Genomic DNA, 19,745 nt, shown 5'->3' with positions numbered 1-19,745 from the left:
TACTGACCTGTGTCAGCTATCCCTCTTTCAGTGCTGAATTGCCTCTACCTCCCTCAGTTTATTAGCATGTTGGCCAACCTTCAAGTCCCTCCTCAATTCCTACTGTTTTAGATTATTGTGGTTCAGGAATATCTGACCTCTTTTGACCTCAGGTTTCCTTTGTAAAGTGAATACTAGTAGTCAGAGAGATGAGCTCTAGTTTGGGTTCTACCTCTCATTGACTATAATACCATAAGTCATGTAATTTCTCTGATCATTAGTTTCCTCACTAGTAAAGAGAAGCAATTTTGCCTGCCTGATAGAATTATGGATTGATGATGCTATATACAATAGTATTCAAATATGCTATTACAAAATTGAAATATACTATTAGATGTATTATTACTTATTATTTATATCATTTTTGTTTTATTTAATATTTACTTTGTTGGTTTTCTCTTCAGATGTGGTGTTTCCCCATTTTTATTATGAGGTACTTAGGTTGGTTTTGGGTTTTTGGAATTTTTTTCCTGTTTTTTGTTTGTTTGTTCCAATACTGGGATGGAATTCTGGGGTGCTCTACCATTAAGCTATATCCTCAGCCCTTTTTATTTTATTTTGAGACAGGGTCTTGCTAAGTTGCCCAGCCCAGCCCTGAACTTGCAGTCCTGCTGCCTCAGCCTCCTCAGGAGTTGGTATTACAGGCATGCACCACTGTGCTTGGCTGGCTTTAAATTTTTTTTAATCCCTAAAAGAGCATTGCAGTTATAGCTCTGGTTCCTGACTTATAAAAACTTATAGAGCAATAGAGGAAACAGATAGATATAAAATGAATAAATTATACAGAAGCTTCCTGGGAAAAGTGGTTTTGAGACCTGGTAATGCCCCAACAAAAATGGCAACTTTTAGTTAGTGGCCACTAAACTAAACATTAGTTGACTCGCACTAAACATTAGTGGCCACTCTTAGTTCTTGATCTTTTCTCCACAAAGAACAGAGGAAGAGTTCCTAGAACAAGTGAACAAGAAGCTGGCTCAGACCAGCCCCGAGAAAGACCTGTTGACCACAAAACCCTGCCGCTGTGAGGAAGTCCTGAAGTTAGTGCTCTCACCGCTCACCCAGCACTGCTTGGTTGTTGGAGAAACCAACTGTGCATTTTATTACCTGCTGGAGGCTGCTGCTGCCTCCTTGGACCTGTCAGATAATTACATGGTGAGCAAACAGCTCTTTGGCCCTTGACCTGAGCCTTTTTACTTTGGGAATTTGATTGAGAATGCTTACTATCAAGTCTCCAGGTGTAGAAAGTAGAAGAAAATGGGAGAGAGAAGCTGGAGGGATTTAGAAGAAGACATGAAATAGGAATGTGGTAAAAAAGAGCACCAACCCACACTGGCGCTGCCCTTGACTCGCACAGCAGGCTGGGCCCTAACTTCACCTCAAATTCCAAACCTGATTCAAATTCAGATCTTGACCTTCATCCTAACCTTACCCCCAGCACCGTCCTAATCCTAATTCAGTTTCTTCCTCCCTTGTCTGTTTGAAGGCCTTCTTTTATTTAAAGAAGGCAAGCAGTCTTCTGAGTCAGCCCTCAGCATTCTCATTCTTGAAAAAGCACAAAGTGAAGATCTGTCAGTTTGAGGAGGCCACTTTCTGCAGGCTTCGGTCAGAGGTGAGACTGGGGGTAACCTTGAAGTTTTGTTTTTTTCCAAGAGTTACCCTATTTTTTAATCCCTTCATGATTTTTTTTGTGTGTGATTATAAATGTGATAATGTAATAAAGAGTTGTATAAATTTTATAGAAGTATATGTTATAAAGAAAATGAAATAGCCTCTACTAATCTCATGTCACCCCCATCATGTGTATACCAACTATATACACAATCATGTCATTTTTCAATTATATCATTTTTAATAGGATCATATTCTACATTCTTTTACCTCTGCAGCTAATTTTAATTTTCATAGTACAAATTGAACATATTTGCATATGTGTATACATATTGATGTATCAAAAAATTACAACTGCCAAGTACTCCACTGTATGGCTATATTATAGTTTATTCCTTTTTTTCATGTGCATTTATGTTGTCTCTCATTTGGGAGTTGAAAATTTCTGTAATGAATTTTCTTGTTAAATTTCTCTCTTCCCTTTCTGTAAGAGGAATTCCCAAAGGTAGAAATGCTACAGCAGAAGATATGAACAATTTTACATTTACTAAATATATTACCAAATTGCCCACTAAAAATATTATATCAATTTGAATTTTTCCCATTTCTTCATATCCTTAACAACATCAGATATTATCAGTCTTTTCTAAACTTGCTAATTCCTAGACAAGTTAGATTGTCTTTTAATGTGTACCACTAATTACAAAGGTTCTTTATTCTTATGTTCATTTCTTATTTCTGTTTATTTTCTGTGAATTATTCATTTATGTCTTTGCTCACTGGAGGAAATAAACTAATTTTGTGATAAACATTAAGATAATCTAGTTATGAATTTAAACCTAATATTTATGCCTTTGTAGATTAAAGAGAATACTAGAGTTTTCCAATGTTGCATTATTTTTGCTTCAACCAAGTGGTCTTTGGAGCAAAGTTAAATATTTTTTCCTTTTATAAAAAGAAATTATTTTGCAGTTCTCTCAAGATTGTTCAAGAATCACATAAACTTCATTACTTTCTTGGGAGATTCAGCCTTAGAACATGAAGTTATAGGATATCCTCATGGTAGTTTTGAAACCCAACACCTACCTCCATATCTACTCAGGTAGTATAACCTATTTAGGAAGGAGAGATAACAGGATTTAGTGATCTTTCAGATGCTTTCTGGCAGCTGAGAGTATCTGAGTCTCTGCCCAAATGATGATGCCATCTCAATCTAGCAGCACCACTTTCTAACTTTCAGTCTTTCTCTTCTGCCCACTGACAGATGTGTAGGAAATGAGAAAGGAAGTGCTTTCTTCAGAATCCTGTTTCCTGACCCCTTTACTGCTTTTGGCTCTGCTGTTGCTTGTTAGTGTGCCTTCTGATCAGGCTGTGCTCCAATTCAGTTCACTCTGGCACCTCAGTGATCCCAGCTACACATCTCCAAATGAAAGAGCCAGTGTATTCCATATAAAACCTTGTCTGTAGCTGGACGTGGTAGCACACGCTTATAATCCCAGTGACTGGGGAGGCTGAGGCAGGAGGATTGCAAGTTTGAGGCTAGTGTCTGCAACTTAGTGAGACCCTATCTCAAAATAAAAAATAGAAAGGACTTGGAGGTATAACTCAGTGGTAGAACACCCCTGGGTTCACTTCCTGGTACCAAAAACAAAACCTTATCCATGGTATTCTTCCCACATTTACACAACTATTTCTTATTTTGCCAACTCCAGGTCTGTTTCAACATGGGACAGATCACCTTGGCCAAAAAATTGGCTAGGCAAGCCCTTCGACTGCTGAAAAGGAATTTCCCTTGGACCTGGATTGGTGTCTTTTTCCAAACATTTCTAGAAAAGTATTGGCATTCCTGTTTCCTGAGCCAACCTCCAAATAACCCCAGTGAGAAGTGAGAAGCCTGACCAAATTGTCCTGGTCCCTTTAGGGCTACAGAGAATCACAGCTAAAGTAGGACCCAGCCTAGAGCTTTTCTTATATTCATCTAAGAGTCCTATTTTTCTTGCTATCAAGTAACCTTCAAACATATTAGCAAACAAGCATATAACAAAATATGTAATAGATAGCATATACATATATGCATATAGCAAGTAAATATAACACTTCTAGGTCTTCCACCTTATTCCCCCAGCCAATTACATGTGGCAAATAGAAAGTCAAAGAATAAGCATTTTTAAAAAATCTTTTTCTGGACTTTTCCTGTTGTAGAGGGATGAATTAAAATGGTATATGGGGTTAGGAGCAGTGGAATTCCAGTAATATTTCTGTGTAGATCTGTAGATGGCCCCTGATGAGTAGACCTGGGTCTCTTGTGTGGAGGGAGGGTTGGGCATTGGTGAAGAATACGGGTGTGCTAACTAACTACCCCATGCCTCCCAACAGTAAGAAGAAGCTGGCAGTCCTGCAGCAGCGGGTGCATTGCCTCTCTTTGCTCTGGCAGCTCTACAACCTAGAGGCCACAGCCAGTAGCCGCAGGTTTGCCTACCTGGCCACTCTCATGCAGAAAAATTCAGCTGAGGAGTTTGCAAATGAAGCCCAGGTGAGCAATTCTTGAACTTCACTGAGAAACCTCAAGTGCTAGAAAGAAAGACCCTGCTAAGTTCCTATTTTTAGCATGGTTCCCCAATAACCCAGGCTTAACGAGATACCACTGACCATGTGTTTGAAAAGGGCTTCTCAATTTGCAGTTTATAGATGGATTTCCATGTACGGGGTTATGTGAGATTGCCCTGAACTGAATGTAGAATTTTGTGTTATGTTCAGAAGAGCATTCGGTAGGTGGTAGGAGAGGGTAGGACCATAGCTTTCTTCAGATTTTCCATGTCCCTGCTGTAAAAAGGGATTAGAACTGCTGACTTAAGGAAAAAGAAAATGATGTATATCTTCCTAATTTTAGTGTCCATCTGTTTTTCCCTTTTATCCATTTATTCAACAAATATTTGATAAAAACATATGTCACATAACGAACTTGGCTCCGGTGAAACATGTAGTATGTTAAAACGTAGTAATGTATATAGTTTGTTAGGTGATGATAAGTACAATGGCTAAAAATAAAGTGGAGATAGGGAGGCATGGAGTTCTGGGAGCAGGAGTTGCCTTTTTTGGGGCACTTAACCACTGAGCCACATCCCCAGCCCTTTTTTGTATTTTACTTAGAGATAGGGTTTCACTCAATTGCTCAGTGCCTTCCTTTCACTGAGGAATCTTTTGAACTCAGGATCCTCCTCAGCCTCCCAAGAGCTGCTGAGATTACAGGCCTATACCACCACTCCTGGTGGGGTTGCCATTTTAAACTGGATAGTCAGGAGAATATCTTGCTGAGCAGGTGACATTATAGCAAACAGCTGAAGGAGGTGAGAAGCTCCTCCTTCAGGTGAAGGAGGCTGTCTCGGGGCAATTATACAGGCAGAGGACACAGTAAAAGCACAAGGACATCCTCTGTGTGGTAGGAACGGTGAGGAGACCAGTATGACTAGAGAGGAGGGAGAAGAAGAGAGCCAACCCGGAGATGAGATCAGAGGGACTGGGGAAAGGCAGTATGGCAGCTAACGCAGGCCTTATAGGCCAAATCCTGGGGATTTGGCTTTTACTTTAAAAGACATGGGAAGCCTTTGGTGGATTCTGCAAAAAAAGAATGACACAGTTTACTTTTAATAAGATCATTTTAGATGCTATGCCAAGAACAAACTGAAAGGGACAAAAGAGGAAGGAGGGAGACCATTTCAGAATCTGTTGCAGTCATCAGGTCAAGAGATGGTGATAGCTAAGATTGCTACAGCAGCAGGAGTGGGAAGAGTGGTCATTGTTAAAATAAAACGAGCAAAATTTGCCCATGGATCTCTTATGGGATGCAAAAGAGAAAAGTCAAGGATGATTCCAAGATCTGTGTCCTGAACTTTAGAGGGATAGAGATGCTCATTTAGATGGGGAAGTCTGCAGGAGGAACAGATTCAGTGGAAGATTGGGAGCTAGACTTTGGAGATATGTAATTTCAAATGTGTGTTAGACATCCAGGTGGAGCTATGGAGTAGACAGTTGAATATATGAGTCTGGATATTATATAGGACCTTTCTGAACTAGAAATGGAAGTATGGAAGTAGCAGTGTATAAATGCTATTTAAAGCTGTGAAACTGGATGAGAACATCAAAGGAATGGGAATAAGTATAGAAAAGAGAGGAATTCCAAGGACTGTGTTCCTATAGCTCCAATATTAAAGGTCAGGGTGATAAGGGCTGGTTTAATAAAAGAAACAGAGAAGTTGCCAGAGAGACAGGAAAAAAAACAAGAAAGCATATGTTCTAGAAATCTCAGGAATATAGTAATTCAAGAAGAGAGCCACTAACATGTCAAATGTGTTCACAGTTGTAATAGAGATCTAAGCAGCTGTTCTGAAGAGCCATAAGGAGCAAGAATCAGAGGCTTTAAGTAGAGGGAAAAAAGAAGAGGTGTTTTAATCAGTCTTGAATTGAATAAGAAGAGGGGCATGTAGAGAAAGTGCTTTGTTTAAAAACTGGCAGTGGGAGTAATCAAATTAGACATGTAAGGATGAAAGGAGCTTGATTTCCTAGGTGGAATAGAAGGGTGTGCTAGAAAACTAGGAATCCAGATTGAGAGAGCAGCAAGGCACAAGGCAAGTAGGTCCTTAAACAGAAAAGAGGTCAAATGGAAATGTCACATGAATGGGCAAGGGGAATTTGTTTGTTGCCCTGCAGGTTGTCTCTACCTACGTGGACCTCTCCCAGTTCTCCCAGAACATGGGCGATAGGGAGAAGTGGCTGCACTGTGAACAGATAGCCATTCAGAAGAATAGCCTGTGTTGGTTCTCCAGGGAGGGATTATTGGCTACAGCCCAGCTCATGCAGGCCTTGGCCTACACCAAGCTCTGCCTTGGCCATCTTGACGTCTCCATCAAGCTGGGTAATGGGATTTGGGGCTGGTGGGCCCAGAGCTTTCACAGAGTGCAGGTTCACGGGAGGCCTCACACCATACTCTTTAACCTCCTTAGGTTTTCAAGCTCATGAGATATGCAGACACCTCAAGAAACCAGCTCTGGAGAATCTAGTTCTCTCAGTTCTCTTCAGATCTGCATTTCTGAAGAAGAAGTATTAAGATCATTTTCTATTATTTATATTCATTGTATAAGAATGGGAGAGATGTCCTCCAGAGAAGTTTGGAGTGGAAAGGGAGATGCTCTTCTGTTTCCACAGCCAGGGCTCTTTATCCTGAACCCTCAGGAAGCATTATCTTAAATGCAGGGTGTCAGGAGTGGAAATGCAGAGTGGAACTCCTCTTGGAACGAGTGGGCAAACTTTGTTACCCCCCCACCCCCATTTCCCTGCAGGGCGGTAGGGGATTATAGCAGCTCAACTGCTTCAGAGGCATTTCCCCACCTCCTTTTCCTTGAACAAGGTCTGATCTCAGGCAGATGTTCTCTATATAAACAGAGCTCTGGAGAAGAGATCCTGGGAGTGTTAGGTGCTTTGCCAGTTAAGAGCCCCTCCTTTCCTGCACCATCTTCCCCCACTCCCTAGCTGGTCCCAGTGGCTCTGTCTCTCGGCAGATTTGATCTGTGTGTCCATGTGCTGGAGAGTCAGTGGGCGCTCATTTCCCAGGGTCATGATATCCTTGGCCTGGCCTGCTTCTACTCTGCTTGCCTAGATCTGCTGCTGTATGGAAAAGGTAAATCTTGCCCAGGGCTCTGCTTATACGCTTGAGGGATGTAGACCTCAGATGGGGCCCTAGGTTTGGAACACAAGTGATTTGAACCCATCCCTCAGGCATGGTCCCTTTTTCCTAAAGTCTGAGTTGTGATTTAGGGCATGTCTGCTTTTCTGATCTTGATCCCTCTCTTGAACCACATCTTCTATACGTCACTTCCTCTGTTGACAATATATACTAGCCCGGTTACTCTCTTTGTCCACAGGATTGCTGTGTCGGCCCTTTGGAGAGTGTCTACGTTTCATTCAACACTATGGGCACAGCTGTGTTCTAACCTCTCAAAGCAACATCATGCTGGGGGTCCATTCCTCCCTGGCCATGTGGTAATGTCTCACTTAGGATCTGTGGGAAAGATTCTCCTGAACTCGTTCAGCACCTCACCCCTCCAGGCAGGATGATTCAGCATCTCAAACACTTTTAAAGACCATGCACCACCCATCCCTTGTATCTTACTAAAACAGTTCTTGTCCCTTAGCAGATTTGGGTCCATAAGTCAAGGGTTTCATTTACGAGCTAGAGCAACCCCATGGCAAGGCTGATAATCATGGTCTGTTCACTGTTTCCTTGCATATGAGCTAGCCTTCATTACTTTCGAGCACCATAATTCGGACTATCTAGAAGCCTCAGAGCCTTAAAGAAGTGACAGTTTATGAAAGGGGATAGAGTTGAGAGTTGTGACTCTTTCCTTCTAGGTTTGCCCAGAACTCACAGTGGGACCAATTTGACCACCACTTCTCCAAGGCTTGCTGGTTGGTGAAGAGAACCAATGCCTCACTATTTGGTTCACATGGTTTTGTCCGATTCCTAGAGTGCCATGTGCTGATGTTACAGAAAGTGCCAGAGGGTGTCTTCATGCATGTTTCTCCAGAGACTCCCAGCCAAACACTTCAGGTAGCTGTGTCTCTGCCGTCATTCAACTAACACCTAACTTCCTGCCACTTGCATCTCTCCACATTCTTCCCTCACTGTCTCTGCCTCCCTTTCCTCCTTGAACACTTTGTTTATCCACCTAGAACATCAACATCATGTACCTTCCCAGATATTCTTTCATCTAGATTAGGACTTGGTTCCTTAAATTTATGTCTTCTCATGGCTACTACCTGATATCATTAAAATGTTAATATTTAGCCCTTCTCAACAGGCCTACTTGGTGACTCAGCCTGTAATTAAACACATCTTTCTATAGCCTTACCTTCTGAGTATAAAATACATTCCAAGTTGCTGTATCCCAGAACCAATTTTCCAGATTTATTTTGCCATCAGTAACTTTCCTGTCCCCCCAGCCCTTAGTGAGAATGTTAAGTGAAGACTGTTATACGTTCTGCTAAAGTGGCCTTTAGGGGAAGAGAGTGCTAATTCCAGAGCTAATGGACCTTCCATTTCTTTTAGTACTTTAAGGAGTTCTTCTCTCGATGTGTGACCTGCCCTGTCTATCACCAGTGGGTCTCTGAACTTAAGGCCTCTGTGATGAGTTGTGGAAAGAAAGAATCCATGTCCTTGACTAACACCATCAGATCTTTTGACACCAGCTTGACCAGGATTTGGATAGAGGGAGAATTCCTGAAGGAAAACAACTCTTATGAAAAAAAATTTAGGAATACAGAGTAAGCATTTCTTCCTGGAACCCTTGTGTGAGAGACACAAAGAACAGTCTCAGATTCTTAGAAGCAGTCAAAAGCTGTACCTCTAATATTAAAAAGGACAGACAGATGTAAGGAGTTAGTCTTTGTTCCAGAGGTAAGTATAATCCTCCCCCTAGTGCTGGACCCAGCCTAAACAATTCTATTGCTATATGAGGAAATTGCTTCAACCTCTTGTTTCAGCTTCTGTAACTCTTAGTCATAGAAAGTTTTTCGTTGGAGTTGGCTTAAATAACTGGGTTGTTTCTGTGGCTGGATGGTCACAAAGGGTAAAAAATATGGCCTTAAAAGTCATAGAGTAATATATGTGAAGGTGTAGGCAAGAAAAAGAAAAGAAAGAATATAATTTCTTGCCTCAGGGCCCTGCCGATCTCCTTTTGAGCCTGGTTTGTGATACTTTTTATGTTCCTTCTTTCAGGATTTGACAGAGGGCTGATATCACTAAGAATAAGGACACAGAAGAAACTCAACAAAATATATATTAAAACAAAAGAAAAATAATCTTAAAGGACCAGGATTCTCGTATTGTATATAATACAAGGAAATGCCCGACTGCAATCTGTGTCTTTGTCAAATAAAAGCCTATGTTTCTAAAGAAAGCACTGACATCTTTGTTAACTCTTAATAGTCATTAGCACAATTGCAGCAGAAAGTAGAACCAGAGGTAGACTGGAGGCCTGGGGGCTTTGAGATGGACCAATTTTATCTTTTATAAGGTGGGATCCACTAGCAGTTGGGAAACTGCACTCCTAATAAAGAGATGGCCATTACTTAAGAAAGGCCAGCAGTGGACTGCTTGGATGCTGTCTTCATTTGACACAGATTTGGTAGGGGGATTCAAAAAAGTCAGTGATTTTTTTTTTGAAAAGTACAGGAGGTTGTGGGAATCTTATTTCCCCTTTGTGCTTTGTGATTTGGGTATTCTTAGGCAAAGCTGTGGTGTTGCCACAATGTGTAGGACTCCAGTTCTCTTCCTTTTTCATCTCCCTTTTTGGAGCTGCCATCATTGGACTTTCTATTTGATGATCATTCACCCATGGACTAAGCTCTTCCCACTGAGTTTTTATACTTTATAACTCAGTTACCTAGTGTCCATGGAGTCACTTGCCTAATGTGATGATAGTTAGTTACTCTATGCCAGAAATGAAGTCTTTAAATCCTGTATCAATTCTGTGAGAGGCAATTACTCTTATTATCCCATATTACAGACGAAGAAATGGGAAATTTAGAAAAGTTTTACCTTAAGAAACATAGCCACAAAATGGTAGAGCTGGAATTCTAGTGCCGATTTCATTCCAGAGTTTATGCTGTTAATCTCTAGACTGTATAGGCCTTTATAGGAGGTAGCCTATACTAAGCTATTCTATACCCAGTCTTCACTGTTCTCTGCCAATGGCCAAGATGAGAACTTTAAGGACAAGGAGAGAAATGTTTGCAAAAAGGAAGCTGTACTTGCCCATAAATCGTGCTGTCTAGTCTGTCTGGTCTGTCAGGCCCTCCTTTCCCTCTTCCCCTCACACCCCTTTTCCCCTCACACCCCTTTTTCCCCTCTCTTTACCCTTCTTTTTCTCCCTCTGCTCCCTCCATCTGCCTTGCATTTCTCCATCCTACCTACTCCTTCCTCTCTCCTCACCTACATTCCCCCGTCCTCCTCCTCCACTGCTTTGAATTTCTGAGGGGCAATAAAGAGTAGCAGTCAAAAGCCAGGACTGGACTTCTTAGCTGTTTGTTTTGATGTATAGTTTGCCTTCTATATGCCTCTGTTTCCTTTTCTATAGATGAGGATAAAAATAGGACAAAAGAATGTCATTGTGAAAATGAAATACAAAGCATTTAGAATAGTACCTGGCACATGGTAAGCACTTAGCAAATGTTGGCTATTGTTATCAATTTGACTTTTATACTTCAAAAATAGATAATACATTTTTATGGTACGAAATTCAAAAGGAACAAAATCACCTTAACAGTAAAAATGCCTTTCCCCTTCCTGCCTCTAGTCTTTAGTTGACCTTTCCAGAGGCAAATAGTATTAACACCTCTTTGTAAACCTAGCAAAATTATTCTATGCATATGCAAGCAATCGTGTATATTTATTGCACTCTTCTATTTCACAAATGGGGTGATACACAGTGCCACTATATACTTTTGTTGTTGTATTCCCGTTGGCACTTTTTTGAAGATAAAATTCACATAACATAAAATTCATCCTTTTAGTGTATACAACTCAATATTTTAAGTTCTATTTGGAGGGTCATACAACCATCATCACTAATTTCATATCATATTTATTGCCACAAAAAGGAACTCTGCGGCCATTAGCAGTCACTCCCCACTCCCCTTTCCTTAGACCCTGATAACCACTACTATGTTTTCAGTCTCTATATATTTGCTTATTCTGGATACTTTTTATAGATGGAATAACATATGGTCTTTTGGGTCTGGCTTCTTTCACTTAGCATAACATTTTCAAGATTCATCCATGTTGTAACATTACTTTGTAATGGCCGAATAATGTTTGTATGAATGTGCCACACTTTGATCATCAGTTTATTCATTGGCTATTAGACATTTGGCTTGTTTTGAATGATGCTTCTGTAAGCATTCATTTACAAGTTCTTTTGTGAATTCTTGGATATATTCTTGGGTATATATGTATATAATTTGGGAATTCCCAGGAATTGTTGTCATGTAGAAATTCTGTGTTTAACTTTTTGAGGAGCTGTCAGACTATTCAAAAGTCACTGTGCCACTTACTTTCCCACCAGCAATATGTGAAGATTCCAATTTTCCATAAACCTTGCCAACACTTGTTATTGTCTATTTTTTTCTTATAGCCTTTCCATAGGTATGAAATGGTATCTCATTGTTTAGATTTGTTTCCTTAATGATTAATGATGCTAGGCATATCTTCTTGGAGAAAAATCTAATGAAAATCATTGTTTGATCCCAGGGGATCAAACTCAGGGCCTAGCATATGCTAGGTAAGTCCTCTACCACCGAGCTACATCCCCAGTCCTCTTTGTCCATTTCTGATTGGATTATTTGCCTTTTTATTGTTGTGCTTTACAAGTTTTAAAAAATATATTCTAGATACTGACCCTTACCAAATTCTATTTGCAAATATTTTCTCCATTTCTGTACATTGTCTTTTCAGTTCCACCATTTTGCAACACAAAGGTTTTAATGATGAATTCAATGTGTCAATTTTTTTTTCTCTTTGGTTGTTTGTGTTTTAAGTGTCATATCTAAGAATCCATCACCTAACCTGAGTGTACAAAGATTTATTCTTGAGTTTTCTTCTAGGAGATTTATAGTTCTAGCTTTAACATGTGGGTCCTTTATCTGTTTTAACTTTTGCATATCATGTAGGCTGAGGTTCCAAAGTTGTTCTTTTATAAATGGATATCCAGTTAACCTAGCACCATTTGTTAAAAAGACTATTCTTTCACCTATTTGTCTCCATACCTTTGTGAAAATCAATTTTTCTTGAATATATACGTTCTAGGCTCTCCATTTTATTACATTGGTCTATATGTCTACCCTTATGCCAGAACCACATGGTCTTGATTGTTATAGCTTTATAATAAATTTTAAAATCATAAAGTACAAGTCCTTTGATTTCACTCTTCTTTTTCAAGATTATTTTGACTCTTTTCGGTTCCTTGGATTCACACGTGAATTTTAGGATCAGCTTATCAATTTCTGTGAAGAGGACAGCTATAATTTTTATAGAGATTACATCAAATCTGTAGACTAATTTGGGGAGAATTATCATTTTAACAATATTAAGTCTTCTAATCAATGAAATGGGTATCTTTTCCATATATTTTGGTCTTCTTTAATATCTTCCAATAAGTTTTGTAGTTTTCAATGTGTAGCATTGCATTTCTTTTGTTAAATTTATGCCTCAATATTTTGTTGTTCTTGGTACTATTGTAAACAGTTATATTCTGAATTTTATTTTTGTATTGTTCATTGCTACTGTGGAGAAATACAACTGATTTTGTGTATTAATTTGTATCCTGAAACTTTGCTGAACTTAATAGCTTTAAGTTTTTTGTGAATTCCTGAGGATATTTATATAATGAAAATAGTTTTATTCATTTCTAATCTGAAATCCTTTTTTCCCCACTAAGGTCTTGCTTGCCCTCCAGTGCAATACTGAATGAAACAGCAAAAGTGAACACCCTTGTCTTGCTTCTAGTCTTAAGGGGAATGCTTTCCACCTTTGAGTATGATGTTAACTATGAGCTTTTCAAAGAATTTCCTCAACCTTATAAAACCTTTCTCAGATTGAGCAAATTCTATTCCTAAATTTTCGAGTGTTTTTGTCATGATAGGATAATGAATTTTGTCAAATGCTTTTTCTGACTATATTGAGATGCTTATGTATTTTTCTTAATTCTATTACTATGATATATCACATTGATTATATTTTATATGTAGAATCATCTTTGCATTCCTGGACAAATCCCAGGATTTTTGTATCTCCGTTTACCAGGAATGTTACTCTGCAGTTTTCTTTAAGCTTTTTGTCTGATTTTTGGATTAAAGTAACACTGAAACACTGACCTCACAGAAATATTTGGGAAAGAGTTTCTTAACTTCTGTTTGTAAAGGATTGATTTTAAATTCTTTCAATATCTGGTAGAATTAATCAGTTAAGCCAGCTGGGCTTCACCTTATGGAAAGTTTTTAAATTACTAATTCAACTTTTTAAAAATATTTTTAGTGTGGATGGACACAGTTCCTGTATTTTGTTTATTTATTTTCTTATGTGGTGCTGGTGATTGAATCCAATACCTCACGCATGCTAGGTAAGTGCTCTACCACTAAGCCACAATCCTAGCCCTGATTTAACCTTTTTATCCATTACAGGTCTATTCAGTTTTTCAATTTCAGTAGCCTGAGCCTTTCTAAGAATTTGTCCATTTCATGTAGTTTATATAATTTGTTGGCGTTTAATTGTTCATAGTATTCTTTATTTTAAGGTCAGTAGTTGTTCCTTCAATTTTATTCCTGATTTTAGTCATTTGAGTCTTCCCAATTGAGTTGATTTTGCTGATCTTTTCAAAGACCCTGCTCTTGGTTTTGTTGATTTTCTCTATTTTATTCATTTCTGTTCTAATCTTTTCCCCCTTCTTCTTACTCCCTTGCTTCGGATTTGGTTGGCTTTTCTGTTTCTAAGTGTTTCATGTGAAATATTAGGCTACTGATTTGAGATCCTTATTCTCTTCTAAAATAAGTTTAAGGCCATGAATTTTTTAGCAGTGATTTTGCTATAACCTATAAGCTTCGGTATGTTGCGTTTTTATTATCTTAAGTATTTCTAATTTATTTTGTGATTTGACACGATTTAGTAGTATGTTCCTTAATTTCTAAGTATTTGTGAATTTCTTAAGCTTCTGTTATTGGTTTCTTAATTTTATTCCATATGGTCAGAGAACATATTTTGTATAATGTCAGCCCTTTTCGATGTATTTATAATTGTTTATAATCTAATATATAGGCTATTCTGAAGAATGTTGCATATATATTTGAGAAGAATGTGTGCTTTGCTGTTGGGTGAAATGTTCAGTAAATGTCTCTTAGGTCTAATTAGTTTATAGAGTTGTTCATGTCTACTATTTCTGCATGCTTGTTCTATCCACTGTTGAAAGAAAGATATTGAAGTCTCCAACTGATACTGTTTATCTGTTTCTCCCTTTAATTCTATCAGATTTTGCTTCATGTATTTTAAAATTCTGTTCGGTGAATATAACAAATATTTTTAATTTGTGTATCTTTTTGATGAATTGGCCCTTTTTTCATTATAAAATAATCTTTTTGTCTCTAGTAACAACCTTTGTCTTAAACTTATTTTGTTTGCTATTATTAGTATCCAGCTTTGTTTAGCTAGTATGCACAATATGTTTTTTCATCCTTTCACAGTACTCTCTTCCTTGTCCATGGTTTTGTTTCTGTAGTTTCAGTTACTTGTGGACAGTGGCAATCCAAAAATCCTAAGTGGAAAATTTCTGAAATAAGCAATTTTTAAGTTTTAAATCATACCCTATTCTGAGTAGTATGATGAAATCTTGTATCTTCCCACTCCATCCCACCCAGGATATGGATCATGCCTTTGTCTAGCATATGCATGCTGTATACATTACCCACTTACTATTCACTTAATATTTTGGTTATCAGATTGTCTGTAGCAGTATCGCACTGCTTCTTTCCAAGTAATCCTTATTTTACTTAATAATGGTCCCAGAACACAAGTGTAATGTTAGGCCAGCAATTTTACTCCAGTAGATTTTGTAATTCTTCTATTAATTCCTGTTGTTGATCCCTTACTGTGCATAATTTATAAATTAAACTTTATCATAGTTTTATGTTATAGGAAAAAACATAATATATTCTATAGTTTGTGTCTTAAGTGTCTACCAAGGTCAGTGTGTAAAGCCTTGCTCCCCAGAGTGGTGCTTTTAGGAGGGTATGAAACCTTTAGAAGGTGGGCCTCGTGTGAGGTCTTTAGTTTATTGGAGGTGTGCCCTTGAAGGGAATAGTGGGACCCTGGTCTCCTCTTTCTCTGTCTCACTCGCCAGCCACAAAATGAGTTGTTTTGCTCCACCACCCACTATCACCATGATGTGCAGCCTCACAAAGGCCCCTAAAACAGTGGGACAGTTGACCATGGATTGAAACCTCCAAAACTGTGAACCAAAATAAACCTTTTCTCTTTATAAGTTGACCATCCAGATATTTGTTTGTTTTCTTTGCTCTTTTGTTCCTTTATCACGTAAAATAAAATTGGCTGATTTTTTTTTTTTAATCATTCTCTGAGTTATGGGATATCAGGAGAAGAATAAACATCACTTAAAAAGTTATATGTCTTCTTCTGGAGAAGGAATTAGCATGGTTTTGGTTTTATCCAGGATAGCTGTATCATGTTGGACAGAATTATAACCTTGTTGTTATCTTTAGTTGGTTAAGTATGGACTAAAGATATGGGTATGGGTATCACATTGACAGGGATGGACTTGTGATCATTAATTTTGGTTGTCAACTTGACTGGATTGAGGATTGCTTAGAGAATTAGTAAAGCACACTTCAGAGTGAGTCTGTGAGGGTGTTTTCAGAGAAGATTGGCATGTGGGTCAGCATACTAAGTGGGGAAGACCCACCCTGAATGTGGGTAGCGCCTTTCAACAGGCCAGGGACCCAGATAGAATAAAAAAGCGGAAGAAGGGGAAAGCTAGCACTTGATTGCAATCATTTGTCTCAAAGAGGGTCCATTTTTCTGAAACTGTCACTCATGGATGTCAGACTCTAAGGTTTTCAGCCTTAGAAAGTGCAATTTCACTGAGACTCTGAGGGACAGACCTCTAGCCTTGAATTATGGCTATATCATTGGCCTTCTATTTTTATTCTTCTGGCTTCTTGGACTGATTTCTCTGACTCTCCAGCCTGCAGATGGCCACCATGGGACTATGCCACCTCTGATCACGTAAGCCAATCTAACAAATGCCTTGTTATAGTGATGTATATGTGTGTGTACACACACACACACACACATCCTTTGTTCCTGATATGTGTATATCCATTAGGTTTCTTGGGAGAACCCCCACTAATATATTATATACAGGGTTGAGTACTATCCTGTTTCAGGCACCCAGTGAGGGTCTTGGTATGGATCCTCCAGATAGGGGGAACTGCTGTAACTTTCAACCAATTTGTGTTTTTTACTATAAAGTTTATCTCCTATAGGTAGCATTTTTATAATTGGATCATGTGTTTTTAATTTATTCTGCTAATCTCTGACTCTTAATTTGAATGTTTAGCTCATTTACATTTAATATAATTAACAAGGTAGGATTTATGCCTGCCATTTTATTATTTATTTCCTACTTATGTCTTTTCTCCTCTGATCCTCAAATATCTTCATTTTAATTTTAATTTTGATATATTATTAGTACTTTATGAAGTTGTCTTTTAAATCAGATAAGGGGAAGGGGACACTATTGGGGGGGGGAGTAAACTCTCCCTGAATTGGTACAAGCTTTTGGTTAATTTCCAGAATTCAGAAAAACATTGGTACTGATTACTTTTATCGGTTTGTTGTTGCTGCTTTTTAAAGGAGAAATTTTTCAGAGATTTTTACTCTGCAAATTTTAGTGAAATTATTATCAGGATACTTCAATTTGCATTTGCCTTAGGTGGAATTAAGCACATTTTCTTTCATGTTAGCTGTATATGTATAGTCCATGATTATATTCTATTAAGTGTTTTTCTAATTGGTTTTTAGGAGTTAGGGAAATTAACCCTCTACCTTTGTATGAGTTGCAAAAAAAATTGTCTTTTGTTTACAGCGTCAGAAGAAAAAATATCAGTCTTAATGTATCTTTTTTGAAAAATTTGTTCAAATTAGTTATACATGACAATAGAATGCATTTTGACTCATCATACATTAATGGAGTATAACTTCTAATTGTACATGATGTAGAATTACACCAGTCATATAATCTGTATGCACAAATGGTAACAATTTCCAATTCATTCTACTATCCTTGCTACCCCTATACCCCCACCCCTCCCTTCACTCCCCTCTGTCCAATCCAGAATACCTCTGTTCTTCCCTAGCACCCCCCATCATTGTAGATTAGCATCTACATATCAGAGAAAACATTTGGTCTTTGTTTTTTTTTGAGATTGGCTTATTTCACTTAGCATGATATTCTCTAGTTCCATCCATTTATCAGCAAATACCATCATTTCATTCTTCTTTAAGGCAGAGTAATATTCCTGTGTGTGTGTGTGTGTGCGCGCGCCACATTTTCTTTATCCATCTGTTGAAGGGCATCTAGGTTGTTTCCATTGTTTGGCTATTGTGAATTGAGCTGCTATAAACATTGATGTGGCTGCATCACTGTAGAATGCTTATTTTAAGTCCTCTGGGTATAGCTGGGTCAAATGGTGGTTCCTTTCCAACTTTTCTGAGGAATCTCCATACTACTTTCCATAATGGCTGTACCAATTTGCATTCCCACAGCATTGTTTGAGTGTACCTTTTTCCCCACATCCTCATCAACACTTATTGCTTGTTTTCTTGATAATTGCCATTCTGACTGGAGTGGGATGAAATCTTAGTTTCTCTAATTGCTAGAAATGTTGAACACTCTCATATGTTTGTTGATTGATTGTATTTCTTCTTCTGTAAAGTGTCTGTTCACTTCCTTGGCCCATTTATTGATTGGGTTATTTGGTTTTCTGGTGTTAAGTTTTTGGAGTTCTTTATATATCCTAGAGATTAATGCTCTATCTGAGGTGCAGGTGGTAAAGATTTTCTCCCACTCTGTAGGCTCTCTCTTCACATTATTGATTGTTTCCTTTGCTGAGAAGAAGCTTTATAGTTTGATTCCATTCCTTTTATTGATTCTTGATTCTATTTCTTTCACTTTAGTTTTGTTAAGGAAGTCTGGTCCTAAGCTGACATGGTAAAGATTTGGGCTTACTTTTTCTTAAGTGTAGTCTGTCTGTTCTAGTTTCTAAGTCTTTGATCTACTTTGAGTTGAGTTTTGTGCAGCATGAGAGATAAAGGTTAATTTCATTTTGCTACAAATGGATTTCCAGTTTTCCAGCACCATTTGTTGAAGAGGCTATCTTTTCTCCAATGCATGTTTTTGGTGCTTTTGTCTAGTATGAGGTAACTGTATGTGTGTTTGTCTCTGTGTCTTCTATTTTGTACCATCAATCTACATATCTATTTTGGTGCCAATACCATGTCATTTTTGTTACTGTGGCTCTGTAGTGTAGTTAAGTGCTGGTATTGGGATACCTTCTGCTTCACTCTTGCTTAGGATTGCTTTGGCTATTCTGGGTCTCTTATTTTTCCAAATGAATTTCATGATTGCTTTTTCTAATTCTATGAAGAATGTCATTGGGATTTTAATAAGAATTGCATTAAATCTGTATAATGCTTTTGGTAGAATGTTCATTTTGACAATATTAATTCTGCCTATCCAAGAGCATAAATGATCTTTCCATCTTCTAAGGATTTCTTCAATTTCTTTAATTCTGTAGTTTTCATTGTAGGGGTATTTCACCTCTTTTGGTAGATTTATTCCCAAGTATTTTATTTCTTAAATGTATCTTAATGTAGCAGTTTTAATATATCTAAGAGTGTTTTATGCTTCTGAGTTTTTGTGTTATACTTTAAAGGACCTTTTCCTCTAAGATTATTTTAACTATTCCCCACTGGTCTTAAAATAATTTGTATTAACTTTATTGAAATGTACTTTACTTATAAGAAAATGCACCCATTTTAATGATGGGATTTGACAAATGTAGACACCTATGTAACTACTAGTACAATCATGCTGGAGAACATTTCAGTCAAAAAAGTTCTTTCAGGGGCTGGGGCTGCAGCTTGGTGCAGAGCACTTGCCTAGCATATGTGAGGCACTGGGTTTGATCCTTTGCACCACATAAAATAAATAAAATAAAATCATTTTTTAAAAAAGTTCTTTCAGACCCCTTTGTCGTCATTCCCAGGCCCAGCACAAAAATACTCATTATTTTCTCATTGTCTTTGCATCTGTGTTATTTCCCACTTGTAATTTTCTATTTGACCCTTCTTGAGTAAGTTACCTAACACTGTATTTTATTTCATTTCAAAGAATCAGTTCTCTTATATATGTATTAGTTATATCATTTTTTTTTTCTTTTAGAGTTAGCTGTTTGAGTAAGATGCCTAATCATTGGTA

The 19,745-nt window shown here is 37.9% G+C and overlaps 1 protein-coding gene across 1 annotated transcript in view; it reads left to right on the top strand.

Moving 5' to 3' along the window:
- Window positions 1-9,850, top strand: part of LOC306665277 (adenylate cyclase type 10-like) — a 40,087-nt gene extending 30,237 nt beyond the window's left edge. The window contains 11 exon segments of the mRNA XM_079146647.1: window positions 972-1,191; window positions 1,523-1,648; window positions 3,360-3,532; window positions 4,024-4,180; window positions 6,355-6,559; window positions 6,648-6,744; window positions 7,203-7,321; window positions 7,566-7,683; window positions 8,053-8,251; window positions 8,750-8,944; window positions 8,946-9,850. Of these exon segments, the coding sequence (XP_079002773.1) occupies window positions 972-1,191; window positions 1,523-1,648; window positions 3,360-3,532; window positions 4,024-4,180; window positions 6,355-6,559; window positions 6,648-6,744; window positions 7,203-7,321; window positions 7,566-7,683; window positions 8,053-8,251; window positions 8,750-8,944; window positions 8,946-9,050 (1,714 nt within the window). The 3' untranslated portion in view covers window positions 9,051-9,850.
- The last annotated feature ends 9,895 nt before the right edge of the window (window positions 9,851-19,745 follow it).

The sequence above is a fragment of the Sciurus vulgaris genome, assembly GCF_902686455.1.
Source record: "Sciurus vulgaris genome assembly, chromosome: 7".
Classification (NCBI taxonomy): Eukaryota; Metazoa; Chordata; class Mammalia; order Rodentia; family Sciuridae; genus Sciurus; species Sciurus vulgaris.
This window is presented reverse-complemented; position numbering and strand designations above follow the sequence as displayed.